General features: G+C 50.3%; 8 protein-coding genes across 8 annotated transcripts; 4 read left to right on the top strand and 4 right to left on the bottom strand.

Annotated features, from left to right (window-relative positions):
* Positions 1-800: 800 nt before the first annotated feature.
* Positions 801-1,388, top strand: N7477_009867 (DUF4202 domain-containing protein; the record flags this gene model as incomplete). Its single annotated transcript, XM_056971528.1, has 1 exon — positions 801-1,388. One exon carries the CDS (start codon positions 801-803, stop codon positions 1,386-1,388), a length of 588 nt encoding a protein of 195 aa, XP_056818507.1.
* A 267-nt stretch (positions 1,389-1,655) lies between these two features.
* N7477_009866 (VIT1/CCC1 transporter family protein) lies at positions 1,656-2,692 on the bottom strand (the record flags this gene model as incomplete). The annotated part of the gene is made up of 3 exons (XM_056971527.1): positions 1,656-2,166; positions 2,227-2,581; positions 2,635-2,692. The coding sequence occupies 3 exons, from the start codon at positions 2,690-2,692 to the stop codon at positions 1,656-1,658; spliced, it is 924 nt and encodes a 307-aa protein (XP_056818506.1).
* A 2,010-nt stretch (positions 2,693-4,702) lies between these two features.
* Positions 4,703-5,516, top strand: N7477_009865 (SDR family NAD(P)-dependent oxidoreductase; the record flags this gene model as incomplete). Its single annotated transcript, XM_056971526.1, has 2 exons — positions 4,703-5,211; positions 5,261-5,516. 2 exons carry the CDS (start codon positions 4,703-4,705, stop codon positions 5,514-5,516), a joined length of 765 nt encoding a protein of 254 aa, XP_056818505.1.
* Positions 5,517-7,040: 1,524 nt separating this feature from the next.
* On the top strand, positions 7,041-7,903 carry cbpA (putative calcineurin binding protein; the record flags this gene model as incomplete). Its single annotated transcript, XM_056971525.1, has 3 exons — positions 7,041-7,443; positions 7,508-7,663; positions 7,710-7,903. The coding sequence occupies 3 exons, from the start codon at positions 7,041-7,043 to the stop codon at positions 7,901-7,903; spliced, it is 753 nt and encodes a 250-aa protein (XP_056818504.1).
* A 500-nt stretch (positions 7,904-8,403) lies between these two features.
* Positions 8,404-8,958, bottom strand: N7477_009863 (uncharacterized protein; the record flags this gene model as incomplete). Its single annotated transcript, XM_056971524.1, has 1 exon — positions 8,404-8,958. The coding sequence occupies one exon, from the start codon at positions 8,956-8,958 to the stop codon at positions 8,404-8,406; it is 555 nt and encodes a 184-aa protein (XP_056818503.1).
* A 1,802-nt stretch (positions 8,959-10,760) lies between these two features.
* Positions 10,761-12,044, bottom strand: N7477_009862 (DNA-directed RNA polymerase II core subunit RPB3; the record flags this gene model as incomplete). Its single annotated transcript, XM_056971523.1, has 3 exons — positions 10,761-11,136; positions 11,188-11,753; positions 11,814-12,044. 3 exons carry the CDS (start codon positions 12,042-12,044, stop codon positions 10,761-10,763), a joined length of 1,173 nt encoding a protein of 390 aa, XP_056818502.1.
* Positions 12,045-12,686: 642 nt separating this feature from the next.
* N7477_009861 (NUDIX hydrolase) lies at positions 12,687-13,233 on the bottom strand (the record flags this gene model as incomplete). The annotated part of the gene is made up of 2 exons (XM_056971522.1): positions 12,687-13,114; positions 13,185-13,233. 2 exons carry the CDS (start codon positions 13,231-13,233, stop codon positions 12,687-12,689), a joined length of 477 nt encoding a protein of 158 aa, XP_056818501.1.
* Positions 13,234-14,251: 1,018 nt separating this feature from the next.
* N7477_009860 (arginyltransferase) lies at positions 14,252-16,153 on the top strand (the record flags this gene model as incomplete). The annotated part of the gene is made up of 8 exons (XM_056971521.1): positions 14,252-14,411; positions 14,485-14,529; positions 14,601-14,676; positions 14,739-14,924; positions 14,976-15,380; positions 15,433-15,530; positions 15,581-15,646; positions 15,708-16,153. The coding sequence occupies 8 exons, from the start codon at positions 14,252-14,254 to the stop codon at positions 16,151-16,153; spliced, it is 1,482 nt and encodes a 493-aa protein (XP_056818500.1).
* Between the last annotated feature and the right edge of the window lie 7 nt (positions 16,154-16,160).

Below are 16,160 nucleotides of genomic sequence, written 5' to 3'. Positions count from 1 at the left end.
GGGGGGGGGAGACGGAGAGAGACAGAGGTCCGTATGAAAAATTTTAGGGGTCGTTTCGCCTTATCTCACGTTTGTGTGCGGAGGGAAGAGCCGCAACGGGCAACCCTGGCAATTTGCCTACTGTATCTATCAGTGGTTGCCTAAATTCCTGTATTATGCTTAGCAAAGATATGATCAACCAATGGAAGCGAAAGTTCATTGATCAACCCCCTTACCCTCCCTCTTCTTGATAACATACGGTCAAACCACAAAATGACATCCATATCCAACACAATCAAACAATGTGAATTGAGCATCTGCCAGGGAAAGACGAATTTTCAAAGTTGTACAAGGCTTCTCCCGGCAAGCAGCCTCAATGACAAGAATTTAGAGGAATGGAGAGAGAAGTGGCTCGTTACATTTACTTTTTACGTTTGCATCTTCCATTACTGGCAACAACCTTCCAACTTCATCTAGCTCGATACCCGTGCAGTCTACTGGTACTTACTCCGGACATATGTAGAAAGATGCTCAAGGAATTATCGAGTTCCTAGGAATCTACAAGCCACAGCAAATGTCCAGCATCGATTACTCTGAAGGCCAGACTCTGTTCGAGCTCGTGGAAAGAATACAACTTATAGTTCTCGTAAGAACCAATCAGGGACGTACTGTTACAACCCCGCCTCATCTTATCGGATTTGAACATATTCCCGACTCACCAGATGTCTTTCTTCAGTAAACAACCCTCCAGTCTCACCCCCTCAGCATCAATAGCGAAAGACAAATCATAATACATCCACTTCCTCGCCTCTTCCATCATCATGTCAAAATACTCTGTTGCGCTAGAGCGCATCGACTCCGCGCACCGTGAAGACCCCAACCAAATCGAAGTCAACAACGCCACAATGCCCTACGAACTGCACTACGCCCAAAAAATGACCTTCTACCTCGACCGCATCAATCCAAACGCCTCCGACCTCCTCCGTCTCGCGATCCGTGCCCAGCATCTCCGCCGCTGGGAAGTCCCCCGCAGCTCGTATCCCGCGACTAAAATCGGGTATCACTCCTGGCGCTCTGGGCTACAGAAGAGACAAGCGGAGCTCGTCGAGAAGATTTGCTTTGAGAGCGGGTACAGCGCGGAGGAGGCGGCGCAGGTGGGTGCAATGGTGCGCAAAGCGGATTTGAAGAAAGGAGATCCGGATACGCAGACGCTGGAGGATGTGGCGTGTTTGGTTTTTCTGGATGATCAGTTTGACAAGTTTGAGAAGGAGCTTGGAGATGAGGAGAAGATGGTGGATATCTTGAGGAAGACGTGGGGGAAGATGTCGGAGGCGGGGCATGCGGAGGCGTTGAAATTGAATATGTCGGAGAGGGCTACGGCTTTGGTGACGAGGGCTTTGGCGGGTTAAATTCCAGAACTTTGGAAAAACATACTTATTATACACATCACATCGAGGATTTTGGTTTGAGATGCAGAATTGAATGGGAGGTATGTTAGGATGATACATGAATTTTGAATGCATTGATGTATCCATCTTGCCAGTGCAAGGGAGATCGCTAATAGACGCCAGTATATGAGATCGTCCGATCATTATGAGTAGAGAAAGCCGAGACGCCAATGCTTTTTTTGCGCAGGAAATGCAAACACAGAATGAACCATACGGGTGAACTCCCATCTACTTGGCACCGCCGGTGTCAATCAGGTGGACGAGGCCAATCGCAGCACCGGCAGCAATACCTCCCACGAAGCACATTTGTACACCACCCCATATACCGGCAGTGATGTTATCCCGACCATGCCACCCACGCACAATGCAGGTTTTAATATAACCAAATGCGAACAAGGTGACTCCCATCACGCCGATACTCCAGTACAGGGCGGTGATGACCTGAGATACAAAGAAGTAGGGAATGAGCGGGATGAAGCCACCGACGAAGTAACCCATGGCAAGTGTCACAGCTGAGATCCAAGCCTGGTTACAGTCGGGCGCAGACTCGCGGTGATGGAAGGTCAACAGGAACTCCAACAATCGCTCATGCGAGGCGTGCAGGTCGCGGGTAATATCCTCGATGGCGGTGCTGGAGAGTCCATAAGGCGCGAATGTCTCACGCACCATATCTTGTGTTTCTTGCGAGTCGCTGTCTATCAATGCTTGTGTTTCACGGACTGTGGCTTCGTATGATTCACTGTCATTTCGGGTTAGAGGTTTTCTTCGAGGCGATGGGATGGAGCCCGAGGGAACTCACGCTTCACTCTTTGCTCCGACGTATCCACCCAGACCCATGGAGATGGCACCGGCTGCCAATTCAGCCAACCCACCCAGCACGACCACCTTGGTGTTTCCTAGAGCGGAGAGACCCGCGCTCAGGGCAAAGGGGACTGTCAATCCATCTGATAACCCGAGAATGGCATCTGAGATGATCCGCGGGTTGATGCGTGCTCGTGTGCTGTTGCCGCTACTGATGCTTCCGACCGTCGATCCGTCATTGCTGTTGCAGCGTCTGAAGGTATTGTAGGATTGACCGGTCTGGGACTCAAGGTCGGGTTCCAAGTCGCCGCGGATAGTATCGTCGTCGTCGATGCGAGCTAGAAGAGGCTTGCCTGTCTTGAGATTAGTATCTGCTTTAGTCTAGGTTTTTGTTCTTGCTACTTACTCGATAGGTTTGATTCCTGAGATGGAAACAGCTTCTTCTTGAAAAAGAGAAGGGCCATGGCTCTCGATGATATGCAGGCTACGGTCTCGGGAGGGTTTGTGCAGTGGCAAGCCCAACTGACGCCACGACGTTTTCCTTTTTATACGAGTAGATAAAAGATCGAATGGCAAAAGAAGACCAGGGGCGTCCAGGCCAATCTGAGCGATCACGAAGAGGAACCCGTTTGAGAGAGTAAGGTAGCAAAAGTATGTCAAAGAGTTGTGAGACTGCCGTTAGAAGAGAATAAAAGCGAAATGACGATCAGTGAAAATCTTTTTGAAATCCTGAACTCCAGGAAACATCGCTGCCCCCTTATAACTCTATCCACCACCACAAGTCTCCGCCAGCAAGCAGCTAGACCAGCAGTGCGCCCCATCAGTTAGCGAAGTCAATGAGCGAAAACCCAGCGATGCATTCGTTAAGGCGTGGCCCGGCACCAATCAAAGGGCTTCTAAAAGTCAGCAACGGTCAGCGATGAGCAAATGCCAAACACCGCTCAACGCGCTCCGTGCTCCAGTGATGCATGCCTAAAGTCTCAAAATCTCACAAATCGAGTGGTTCCAATTGGATAATGTTAAACTGCTGACCATTACCATCGCTGTGATTGGATGTTGTTTTTGATCGACGCTCCACCAACCTGTGATTGGTGGCCTTCATTGCTAGGACCGATGCTAGGGCTCGGAGCTAAACAGCTTTGATGTCTAGATCGGTCCCTGTTCTTCGGACTTTTCAAGGACTTTTTTTCCTCCCGTGTTGACTCCTTGGCAAATGCATCGGTCTCATTCTGCTATTCCCGACCTCCGTTGAAACGATATCTTCCAAGTTCTCCGCGTTGCCGAGACTGAGAGTATATGAGGACCCAAACACGACTGCCAAATCTACCAGACGTGCCATTGGAGAAGAGATGGGAGCGGGGACGTAGCTAGACTTTTTCTCTGCTGATGATGCCTCTCTTTTTCCCTTTCCTTCTTATTTTCCTTTTCGCTCAAGAATGAGAGACTCGCTCATCTCAGTACCTGAGTGGGCCTCGAATTGGTAATCACCCAACGCCTAGATCCCATACCTTGCGGGAGCAATCCTAGGGCTAGTTCTTCTCAAAGAAATGGGACTATTGCGTCGGCGAGATCCATTTCCTGCACCAATCATGGGCCCGGTAATGTAAAGCAGAAGCCGGCATTGCACAAGGAATATGTAAGTCGTATTTTGAATAACTCGTTAATGCAAATTGAAAGAATTGCATATGCATCTGCGCAAACTCTGCATTTTGCATAACACTCAAGATTTGAAGAGCTCCCAAGATCACTTACTCCGGCTGGGAGAGCACCAATGTGTTGAGCGCCAAGGCTATGATGTTTCTCCCAATATTCTTGACGCTAGCATGATTTGAATTTCGAGACAGGCACATTCATGGCGTTTGTGATTGTCTTCGCGAGGCCTAGGGACGGCCTGTCCATTATTTTTTCGAAACGAACTTCCTTAATAACGCCCAAGGGATGTTCCTGAATGCGAAGATTCATTTCTCGGGGCTTCTTCTCATGGGGCGTAATTAAGATCATCAAGTGCGGGGAAGGAGCCTGGGCTGATGTACTCTCGCTGTTTAAAGATCTCCTCGTGGTCCACTTGCCGATATGGCTCCTGAAGCAGATTTTAGGACCCCGTTGACATGACAGATTCTCAAGTTCACATTCATCAGAATGTTTCACAGGTCATTTCCCCGCTTGACGAGGGCACTTCATGCTGTAAATATCCGTGTTGCTAGAGCCGGGTGCGGAAGAGACGTCCGAGATGCGCAATGTCGACAATCGGGATGTGGGGATCGACGATGTGAAAACTTGTCTCCGACCCAATTTACGAAGCTCATAAGATAGTCAATAATTTTATCAGCTGCTTTCAATATTCAACATCACGTTTCCCATATTGCCTTCAGCTCTACTCCATCAAATCAAAAAGTATCTCTAGCTGTGTGCGCGCTACATCAATACCCTGGACCATCTCATTCAAAACCGAATCTAGAATTCTACAATTCATAATGACAGAACAAACACTATCCGGAAAAGTCGCAATCGTCAGCGGCTCTTGCTCCGGTATAGGCGCCGCCATCGTGCGAGAGTTATCCTCTCGCGGCGCAAACACGGTGGTCAACTACCCATTTCCCGAGCTTCAACCGGAAGCAAATAAGGTCATCGCATCTCTACAGTCCCCATCCATCGCCGTAGAGGGCGACATGTCCAAGATAGAAGCTCCACAAAAGCTCGTTGACGCAGCGTTGACAAAGTGGAATCGTATTGACATCGTCATCAACTGCGTCGCCTTGGCCGTCAACAAGCCATTGGAGGAACAAACTCTCGACGACTGGGATCTGCTTGTGAACATAAATGGCCGCGGAACATTCCTCTTGACAAAAGCCTGTCTACCACATCTAACCAAAGGAAGCGGACGTATTGTGAACATTGCGAGTATTTCAGCTCGAGGTCCTCCGCCGAATCAGACTATTTATGCTGGCACGAAGGGTATGGTGGATTCCTTCACCAAGTGCTGGTAAGTTTTCTTCTGCCATATTGCAGTTCAGTGTTAAACCAGGATTCAGGGCCAAGGAACTTCCTCCGAAATACGGATGCACTGTCAATGCCGTGAGTCCTGGTCCGACTCTGACAGAAGGCTTCGCTGCTGCTGGCGAGGAGCAGATGAAGATCCTTCAGCCGATTATTGATCAGACTCCTGTTGGGCCGAGGATGGGACAGCCGGAGGAAATTGCCTACGCGGTTGCATTTCTGTGCGAGGAGCGGGCGCGGTGGGTGAATGGGGCGCATATTATTGCTTCTGGGGGGTTGTTTATTGATTGATCAAGTTTTCTAGTTACTGAGACGCCACAATCTGTCCAACACAACGGTCGGAATTGATCATAAAAAAGTATCTGCCTTGGGGTCCATGAACAATCTTTTCCTGATTGGGGAATGTTTTCTTACAGCCGCGAGTCTTCCCTATTCTCGAGGATCTAGAAATTTCCAGACACGTCCCAAGGAAAGCCCAAAGACTTGAAGACTTCGCACTCATATCCCTTCCATGAATCAATGAACTCTTTTTTTGCCCAAGAACAGCTCGTCCTGGACCCCAAAGAACGATCCCATCGTCCCCCAATCTAGAGGAACAACAGCAATGCATGCGTTTATAGCCGGTACAAACCCAGCCACGACCATCACTTTGATGGCCGGCGACCGAGCGCTTCACCCGTGGAGAAGCAAATCCTCGATAACTCCATAGCTCCATGCAAGACAACCGCGAGACTTGAAATTTTCCAGGCCTTAGCCTTGTGGACTTGTATGGGACTTGCAACGTTGGTGCCCGAAGCCAATGTCGCAAGCTGTTCAGTTATCTAGTACTGATTTTGACACCGACCGCAATCTCTCTGTAAACGACTCCCGCATGGGCCAATCCCGGGGTCTACCGCCTAGGTATTTTAAATTTGGTACTCTAGACGTGTTCCTCATTGAAAACACAGTGTACACCTCACCTTCAATGCAGGCGAACATCCGGGTAGAAGCGTATGTCTATCCGAGCCGACCCCATGCATCTGAGACCATTGCGCCACTGTGACCATCAATGAGGGCTATAATGAATCGAATGCAGGCGGCCTTCACCTTCTAGCCAAATGAAGATAAAGAAAAAAAAAGTAAAAGTAAATAAGCATGGAATAGAGCTGCCTTGCAGTAGGACTTAAGGTCTCCGTGCCGCAGACTTCCGAAACCGACGAACCATCTCCGCAAGAGGAAGGCTCAGGTATGCCGAGGTGACATTGTCAGGGCGGAGTGCGGCCAAGCCCTGTGAACCAAGGCAGACGAATTACAAAGGAGTCACATGGTCGCTAGGTGTCCTTTGCAGGGTGAGGCGGAGCGGAGGCGCAACTCGGGAGTGTGGAGTCGACACTTGAGTGAAGATGTGGCGTACATGTGGCTGATGCAGGTACTACTGAACTGGTAGAATTGGTATCGCCCTGTTTGCGATTTAGCGGTGGCGCATGGAGGAGCAAGTGGATCCCCAGAAACACAAAGCCATTCCCAATCGGGCGACGGCTGTGCAGAGATGGCCGTGTCAGCGAGGATGATGCTATCCGCTGCGCCCCTTCAGAGTTTGATGGCAGAATCAGGTCCTGATTTAAATAGTAGCTCCGGTCTTCCGCTCTCTTCCAACTCACCTCCAATCATCTCCCATTATCTCTTTGAAAATCAAGATTGGAAACCCGGAATTGCCTCCACGCGTCTAGACCCTTCTACCTTATCCGGTGGCAAATCCCCCTTTATCATTCTCTTATCCTCCGCGACTCTCTCTCACCATCAAAGCAATCGCTATACCAACTCACCTGAACCATCATGGCTGAATCCGCTTCTCCTCCTCGCTCTCTGCCCTCTTCCCCTTCCTTCCACGGCCGCTCCTCATCGCGGCCCTCGCTCTCCATCGACCTATCCAACATCCCCGCGCTGTCGCAGCCATCACCACCATCAAACACTCTCTTGATCACTGATCTCAACGACCTCTTCGTCTTCCAGCCGTCCTCGCTTGATGCGATCCGCGCCCAGATCACCGTGATTGCTCGTCTGAACTCATTTTCACCGCTTCCGTCCTTCCGGCGCATCGTCTGCTCATTCCATTCCGACGCCGACGCCATCGCCGTCCGCAAGCATCTTGAAGGCACCAGACTCCTGAACCGCAACGTGCGGCCCCGGATTTACTTCGGCGAACCCACGCCCATTCTCAGCGAAGAGGAACTGCACCGTCCAAAGCGCCTCCTTGAGGCTCCGCAACTCGATAAGCTCTTCTTCATCTCCCCGCCACCTAGTCCCCCCCCACGGCTGGACTATGCGCAACGAGGACCCACCTAATAAGGAAGTACACGCTAGTGATCTGGCCACCGCTCTTGCTAAGCTCAAGACCGATCACGTCGAGCCTGCGCCCGTTGATCCCGCTACGCCGGTGTCTATCTCCTCCGATAATCGTACCAGCAGCTGGCCGCTTGCGGGCTCCCACCAACGCTCCCGCAGCAGCACTATCCTATTTCAATCCGGAAGACCACGGCCACAGCCCTAACCTACCGGCTGTTATGGTTGAGGATGTCAGTCTGCCGGATGTCGAGGATGAGGATGTCGATATGGATCTGGACTTGAGTCCCGCTGAGATGTCGTTGAAAAAGATGCCGCCTAAGACGGCGCGGCCTCCGGTTGAGCTGATGGAGTAAATTCATTGCTTTTGAAGGTGCATTGTTCTTGTGCAATTTTAGCGACGGTTTTGCATAGATCATCCAATGTGGTGCTCTTCTTTGGCGTTGGGATTGGTTTTCTTTTGTTTTGCATTTTCGATGCGGTCTACATGTTGACTTTGTCGGCTTGAAAAGAGTCCCTATTGATAATAATATTCTACTATACTCTACGCACTGCTTCTTTCTCATGTCGTATTATTCGTAGCATTACCTAGCTCAAGTCCACTCCAGAGCTTTCAAGTGGTTCGCTTGATCACTCTTTTCATCCACGTGTCGAGTCCCGTCTTCCCATATGAACAACCCCATGGTCAGTTCAACATCTCCCAGCAATCAACAAGCCTAGGCCTGGCCCTTCCAGAGGCGACAGAGGCAATGAAACCCGTAGTATTAGACCCGCGAGACCTCGTATAAAAATGAACGCAGCACATCGCAATTCAAGAGTCCCTCAGCGAATGCAAGCTAGAAACAGAATTACTCAATTAACAGAAACCATCAACCTCCAGCTTCGCAACTAACCTCTTGTCCTCCCTGACACAATCCGCACATTCACAATCCGCTACCTTGAGATTCAGCTCCCACCAAACACGATGCAAATGCTCCTGAACGCCCACTTCCCTCCCATCGATCCCATCACTCGGCATCCAGGATGTCTGCATCCGACTCGCCAGCGCATCCATCTTCATTGCGAACTCATCATCCCCATCAGCCTTCATGGTGAGTCGACCGAGCTGCAACTGCATGAGATCGATCGACGCAGCAATCGCGACATGTCGACTTGGGTGGGACTTCAAGACGTCGCTATGGCATAGCAGTGTAGTGGTGAGGGCATTGCACTTTGCGCTGAAGCAGAGAGGGGAGTTTGCGTCGAGCTTGAAGGATACGATTTGCTGTGCGAGGTCAGTCAGGGTGGCGGCGATAACGAGGTATTCTTCTGGGCATTTTTTGAGGAGGAGGCTTTGTTCGTTGAGCTGGGTGAATAGTTTGTCGCGTTGATGGATGAATGGAGGATTGGCTTCGTGGCTTGGGGGTGCCATGGCGGATGTGAAGATGTGAAAGTAAGGTCATGTTTGGAGGTGAAGTGTGTGTTGGATATGAGTGAGTTCTGGCATGGAAGGTGCGATGGGAGGTTAAAGACGTGGCTATGGGACTTGAGACAGTTAATGCCGAGGATCAGATTAAGAATTGTCGTTTATCTCGCTTATACTTTTTAATTACAGTATGAAGATTGAGATATTCCTTGGGTAAGGTGGGATACGAAGAGTTCTTGAAGAGGTGTTCAGACTCTTTCATGTGTCTAACTATAAGAGGTTGTCTCGTCAAGATTCTTTGTCTGGGCACATATAGTAGCGTCTCAAAGTCCATCATTCACAAAGACTCAGTATCAATCTTTCCGAGGTTCGAATACGCATATAGTCCAATAAATCAACTCAATCAGGGACTTGAAATCAAGCTTAGTTGTTATTCAATTCATATTCCATGAGATTCATCAGCACTCTGACAAAGGTCGCCCAAGACAGGCGGTGCGCCAGCAAAGTCGTATGGAAATCAGGTTCATCAAGAATGTCCAAAAGGCATAATCTACCCCGTCAGCTTCGCTGATGCACACACTGCAACCCCGCCAATTACCCAAAATGAAGACCCAGAGGCTTTGATATCAGTCCAGAGCTATTATTGCCGCAAATCTAAGGCATCCTAGTTCGCAGCCACACTTCTCAGAAATCGACACCCGCTGAATAGACTTTATACTCTGAGTCAGCTTTTCAATGTAGACAAAAAGCTTACCGGGCCCAAAGATCGACACGTCCCAAAGTAAAAGCACACTGGATCGGATCGGATTTCAACTACCTTTTTATACAGGATCCGGATGATTTTTTCTTACTTTTTTCAAAGGAATCCTATGGATATTTTGATACGCTGAGCAGGCCTGGTGGACTGATCACTGTTAAATATCCGGATAGGGTGGACCTCCCGCGTCGGCCCTTTCAATGGAGATGGATGGTTACTTCAGAGACAATGATGCTCTGATTGCTGCAGTGAAGCGGCATATTGATATCGTGGAGAACTTGGTCCTATTAAGTGCTTTGATACTTGAGGATGACCTTATAGCTCGGCCTGGAAGGAGTTAGTTTGACATCTTCGTGCCTTGTGTACTCGCTTGAACTAAGCTTTGCTGTACCTTGAGAATTCTTGATCGCAAAGGAGACAAGCATCCCATTTCCTTGAGGTACTGGGGTCCAGGACACTCGTTCTTGATCAATTCGTCCGCAAAGATTGACGTGTGGTATTGTTGAACAGCATATCTTGGCGTCTACTTACATTCATTCGATCCATTAGAAGAGACAACAATAGCAATTTTCAGACAATGAAGCTTGCATGAAGTTAAAAAGGAATAGGGCCGATGTATCCCGTCGGTACGAAGTGGATACGCAAGGTTCAAAAAGCGAAACTACTGCAAAGTTAGGCTCGTCGGGTGGGTTAGAGGTAATTAAGAGCCAGATCAATCTGACTCGGAAGCATACAAGTCAGATACATTACATGGTACTGCCTGGAGTCGCAGAAGACTACCTGCCATTGACGAGAATGACTCCAAAAGAAGAGTACGTTGATAACATTGATTCCGATTGCAAGTGTAGGTAGATCAGTAAGCTTTTTTTTCAAGGTGATGAGATTTATGAACAAGCGGGATCTCAGTATCGTCCGCCTCGGCGTAAGATCACGGAACTCCAATGCGCCGCCAGCCGCCCAAAAAAAAAAGCACAAACTGAAAGAAATGAAAAAGAACTCCAATCTGCATGCAAGAGTCTGTCTTAGATGTTTTTATCCCCCTTTGGTCCGCTTAGAACCCGTAGGCGCTCTGTCCATACGGCGTAGCACCGTAGGGAGTCTGGGCACTGGCTCCCCATGCACCAGCACCACCATTTCCGTATGAGGTCAGGTTGCCGTCAACGCCCTCTGGAGGCTCGTAGGCGTCCGGATCTCCAGCGCCCAGCATCTCCGCATCTTCATGACCGTGCGCACCCTCGCCCGAGAGTTCGGAGATGGTGGTGGCGAGCTTCTTCATGAGGATGTTAATGCCCTGCTGGATAATGACATCGGGCTCGAGGTTTCCGATGCTCTCGACGTCAATGTAAAAGATGTTCGGCTCGGCATCGTAGTCAAAGGGCATATCGGGGTTTGCGGCGGGTTCCCACTGCGCATTGGCGGAGATAGGCCTGTGGTCCAGGATCAGTACGATTCTTCAGTCGATCGAAAAGAGTACTTACCATTCACTCTTGGCGTCCTGTTCATACCAGTAGTCTACGTGGCGCAAGTTGTTGTGGGGGTCGTATTCGAATCCTACAGCAGCGGTAGGTGCCCACTTTGCGTGCTCCTTAGCGGTACCCCGCTTAGCCAAGCAGGTGAGCTTGATCTCCTGGCCCTTCCGCAGCTTGCAGATGAGAGCTCCCTTGCCCTCCTTGTCCGTGATGACAGGATCGCCGATTGTGTCATTCATCCGTTCGCCCTGGACGATGAGATCACGCGCGTAGACAGGCATAATGCCGCTGCTGCACCTGGTGTGCAGAGAAAGTGTCACACTGCAGCGCACACAATGGTCCTCGCAATCACATTCACGCGTATATTCTAAATCAGATTCACAGTTCTTCGAGTTCAGAGGTATCATGCCCAGTCGGTGGGCAAGCATCTCGTCGGGGAGTACCGACGTGTTGCTCTCGATTTCAACCAAATCCAGGGCGACGGTGTTGACTTCGGCGAGGATGGCTCGACGTAGGGAGTTTGCAAATGCCAAGTCGCATGAGGAAAGTTTGAAGTCGACGCGATAAGGCTCGACCTGCGTGGTGCGAGTCAACAATCATGTGCTTTGATAGCCACAAGAGCATCGTCAACTTACTTCGCGAACAGTCACCTGCGGCCCTTGGGGCTCAAGGTCCATCTCGTAATCCATCTTGCGCCAACGCTTGTCGCCGCGAGCCGAATCTCCGAAAGTGCGCGTGTGACTGCTGAATGTCAAAGGAATGAAAGCTCCAGACAGATATTCACGCAAAGAGGAGGGGGCTATGAGGTCGAAGGAGATGGAGAAAGTTGAGGTTGAGGCAAGCGAATGATTTGCTGGACTTCGCATGTTCGGAGGTGTCTTGGCACTTTCCCTAATTGGGACACTACCCTGAGCCGCCGATTCGCACAAAATTCAACGTCACGGCCATTAAATGCCGATGCTCATTTAAGACAGGAATGTTTCGTAACTACAAATTGACTGCTATTTATTTTGAAAATTCCGGGCGTGGTTCAGAATCAAATTCAACTGCTAGCGAGGACTGTGATGATCCTCAGTCCATTTCCAAGTCAAACTCGTCTTCCCTTTCCATAGAGATAGAGTAAGCAAGAAGCCTCCATAAGATCTGACCAGTTGATATAACAGGCCCTCCTGACCGGTTGAAACCCTGATCAGAGCCTGCGCAGGGCGTCTATAAGGATAGAGGCGAGAAAGCAAAGAACCGATATCGTGCGCCAGAAGAAGGACGGGTAATACAGCAGCCCGACCGCAGAGACGTATGTCATGCAAAAATGGAAGATATTGGGAACAGGGGAAAAGTCGGAAGTTGAGAAGGTTCAGGAATTCGAGAAAATCAAGAAAGGAAGAAAGCCACCGATCTCTTTTTTTTCTGGGGTCGTGTCAAGTCATGAAACGGGTGAGCAGGTGAGGAGCAACACCCGGGGCTTTCGTGCATACGAAGCCTATTGTCACAGTATGTACGAGCGGTGACTACCGCTTAAGCGAGCTGCGATTCAAAGCTTCCAGCAGCTCAGGGCGATTGGCCAACGCAGTCGCAGCCTGAGAATAGCTCACCCACTGGCGTTTCCTTTTGTGCATCTCGGGCCATTCGGATTCTTCGCGCTCGACGCTGACCTCGAAGAATTGGTAGGATGCCTTAGGAGTGTGCGCGGTGAGGAGGGTGGAGGGGCGCATATCGGGGATCAACCCCAGATCTCGCAACACGGTGCAGATGACGCCGGCTTCCTCCCAGGCCTCACGACATGCAGCCTGCTGAGCGGTTTGTTCGTCGGTTTCCCATCCTCCCTTGGGCAAGACCCAACCACCGGGGCCCGCGGACTGAATCATAAGGACTTTGGTCTTGTCGGCGGACAGCGGGACGACTCCAGCCACCAGGCGCTCTCCTTTCGAACCGTAACCTGCCAGGGAAGTCCGGGATCAGTCATGACCAGATTGATCGCCTCCCCACGTGCGCAAAATGGGACTTACGTTGGTTCTTGCGCCCGACGCGAGCCTCCATGGTCCGGTTCTGTGCCATTGTCATGCACACTAATTCCCGATCCGTTCAAGTTACCGAGATTCCTAGTACACTGGAGAGGCGAAACGAAAAAAAAAAGAATGTGGAGGGACCGACGGAAAGCGGGAATTGGAGGTAAAGAGAAAGGAAAAAAAATGACGGTCCAAGAGAAGAAAGCTCTCAGCTCAAACTCCCAGGGAGCCCTTGAAAGGGGGGGAGTTGGGGGGTGGAGAGGTTGAAAGCTGTCGCTTCCGGTGTACAACGGTTTTCAGGCGGGCGGTCGGAGGGAAATTTTCTTCCCAGGGAACAACGCAGAGATGATCACGCAGAAGAGGGTGAATTAGGTATCTCCATTCATTCCCGTGGGAAAACGAAGGGTATTGATAAGAGACATGGTGGGAAAATAGAAGGGAAATGAGTTAATGAGGCAGTTGAAGGGGAGAGTGGGCTTGGAGGGGCAGAGTGAACCGGCGGCGCAGTCCGGCGAAGGCAACTGACTAAACCGTACAGGTACTTTACACTACGGTTGGATTCAATTAGAGATACCTTAATTATGTGTTTCGGGTAGGGGAGACCGCAATTGACCCGTACTTGACCCGTACTGTCTAGACCTTACTATGTATAGCCCCGGCCCCGAACATTGGTACCGAGAGGAAAGTCGGAGCGATGGATGTCCAATTTGGTAAGCGGGCAGGTGATCGAACCTAAGAAAAGCATCCAGGATAGAGATAGCTAGCGATAGAGGAGTGGACTACCGGTACTTTTTTTTCTTTTCGTAGGCCTCCAGCGTCGTGTCGATATGTGGTCACGAAGAGCCTCCTTGTATACAGATGTAGTATAATTACCAACAACCCCCCCGCCACTTCTACATTTCTCCTTTCTTCTTACTCTCCCCCCTCCCCTTCATCTTTCGACACATGTCCCTTTCATTGTCGCCCCGGTCCACTTTGCTTTGTATTTGCCTGCATCTCACATCCTAGTTTTTCACTCCCGCCGGGACCGCCAACCAACCCGGAACCCTCAATTTTGGAGGGCCAAAATGGAACCGGTTGACGCCGAACGCGCGCGACAGCTGTCGCTCTTCCGGCCACTAGGTAACGTCCCACTTGACCCCGATGACGGGCCACTGAGACCGGCTGCTGCGTCCTCGTGGGGCGTCCACTGGCCCTGGTGGCTGCGAGCTGGGCAACCCTGGCGGGGTAACTCGTCAATCTCCTGCAGCTCTGTCGGTTTTCCCCTCCCACTAGGTAAATATTAACCATTCACGGGCAGGCTACCAACGGAACTCCTGCGGTTACTGTAAATCAGACGATGGAAGTATGTCATTCTAACTCTCTCTCTCTCTCTCTCTCTCTCTTTATGCGATATTCCTGACACGTCATTTGTAGGTGCATCCTACTACGCCAGCTCGGTGGCCGTGCGCCCCGAGCACTATGGGGAGCTCATTGATCGGGGTTGGAGACGGTATTGATCGCCGATCTACCCCTGTCTTAGCATGCAGGTGCCTAATTGTGCTTTGCATACAGATCCGGCTCGCTATACTATAAGCAGAACTTGCAGCGGTCATGCTGTCCTCACTACACGCTGAGACTGGAGGCTTCGGCTTACCAACCTCGCCGTGACCAACGCAAGGCAATCAACGCCTGGAACAAATTTGTACTGGGTCCAGAGTATATGCGCAAGGCAGCTCGATTATGTCCCCGTACTCGAGAGTAAGTATGTCAGTCTGCTGATGGGCTATTAACTGCTGACAAGTTGGCCAGGGAAAAGAAATACCGAAAGTGCAATTTCGACCTACTGTCTGCTGTTCATGAAACGGAGTATTGCAACGTTAAGCGGCCAGTTGACCCTGAAACGAAAAGACCACTGGAGCCGGCGCATCGCTTCGAGGTTAACATCGAAGGAGACTCGGTTTCGCAGACGAAGTTTGAGCTTTTCTCCAAGTATCAGACCAAAGTCCATCGTGAGGACGTCTCCCGCTGGAAGACTAAGGATTTTGAACGCTTCCTGTGCGCTGGCATCAAGCGAACTCCTGCCAAACCCACCAAGGCCAATGCAGACGAGAAAAAGCTCGGGTCATGGCATCAGTGCTACCGCCTTGACGGCAAGTTGATCGCTGTTGCAGTCCTGGACTTGGTTCCCGGTGGCGTAAGCTCAGTATATGTCTTGTGGGTACCTTTTTATTTTAAATTGTCTTGGTGCATTGCTAACAAATGATAGCTATGATCCGGACTACGAGCACTGGCAATTTGGCAAGCTCAGTGCCATGCGAGAAATTGCCTTTTGCATCGAGAATGACTATCCTTATTACTATATGGGTAATTTACGAACGCTCCATGACATGTGCCCTGCTAACAATAGACTGCAGGATACTATATTCACAGTTGCGTAAAGATGCGCTATAAGGGCGATTTCAGACCCCAGTATATCCTTGGTGAGCTATACCATTGATTCGATCTTTCCTGTCAATTATTATTCTAACGAGTCTGCTGCAGACCCCGAGACATACGGATGGGATCCGTTGGCCGGCGAGCTTACGGAGAAGCTCAGTAAGCGTTCCTACGTGTCTCTGTCACGAGACCGATCCTCCAAAGTCGAGGATTCGAGTCCGAGCCAGTCAATCGACAGCGATGTCAATGAGGAAGAGCTTTCCCTCTTCGACCTTCATATGCCGGGTGTCTTGACTATGGACGAGGTGAAAGCCTTGGACCTGGATCACTGGCACCTCCTCTACCACGGAACTTTCGTGAATATGATTGTCAGATCACAATCTCATCTCTCTCTCTCTCTTAGTAACCGTACTGACTTTATCCAGGATCTGGTCGGCTGGGAAGACATGCCCATAAACAACCCACAATCACTGAAAGGGATCATTGCCGAGCTGGCTGCAGTCCTGGGCCCAAATCTCGTAAAGAATAGTGCAGTGGTGCTTTTCGACTGAAGAATGC

Source organism: Penicillium maclennaniae (assembly GCF_028827695.1).
Source record: "Penicillium maclennaniae strain IBT 15551 chromosome Unknown utg000008l:1.0-3552695.0:1.0-3555053.0, whole genome shotgun sequence".
Taxonomy (NCBI): Eukaryota; Fungi; Ascomycota; class Eurotiomycetes; order Eurotiales; family Aspergillaceae; genus Penicillium; species Penicillium maclennaniae.
This window is presented reverse-complemented; position numbering and strand designations above follow the sequence as displayed.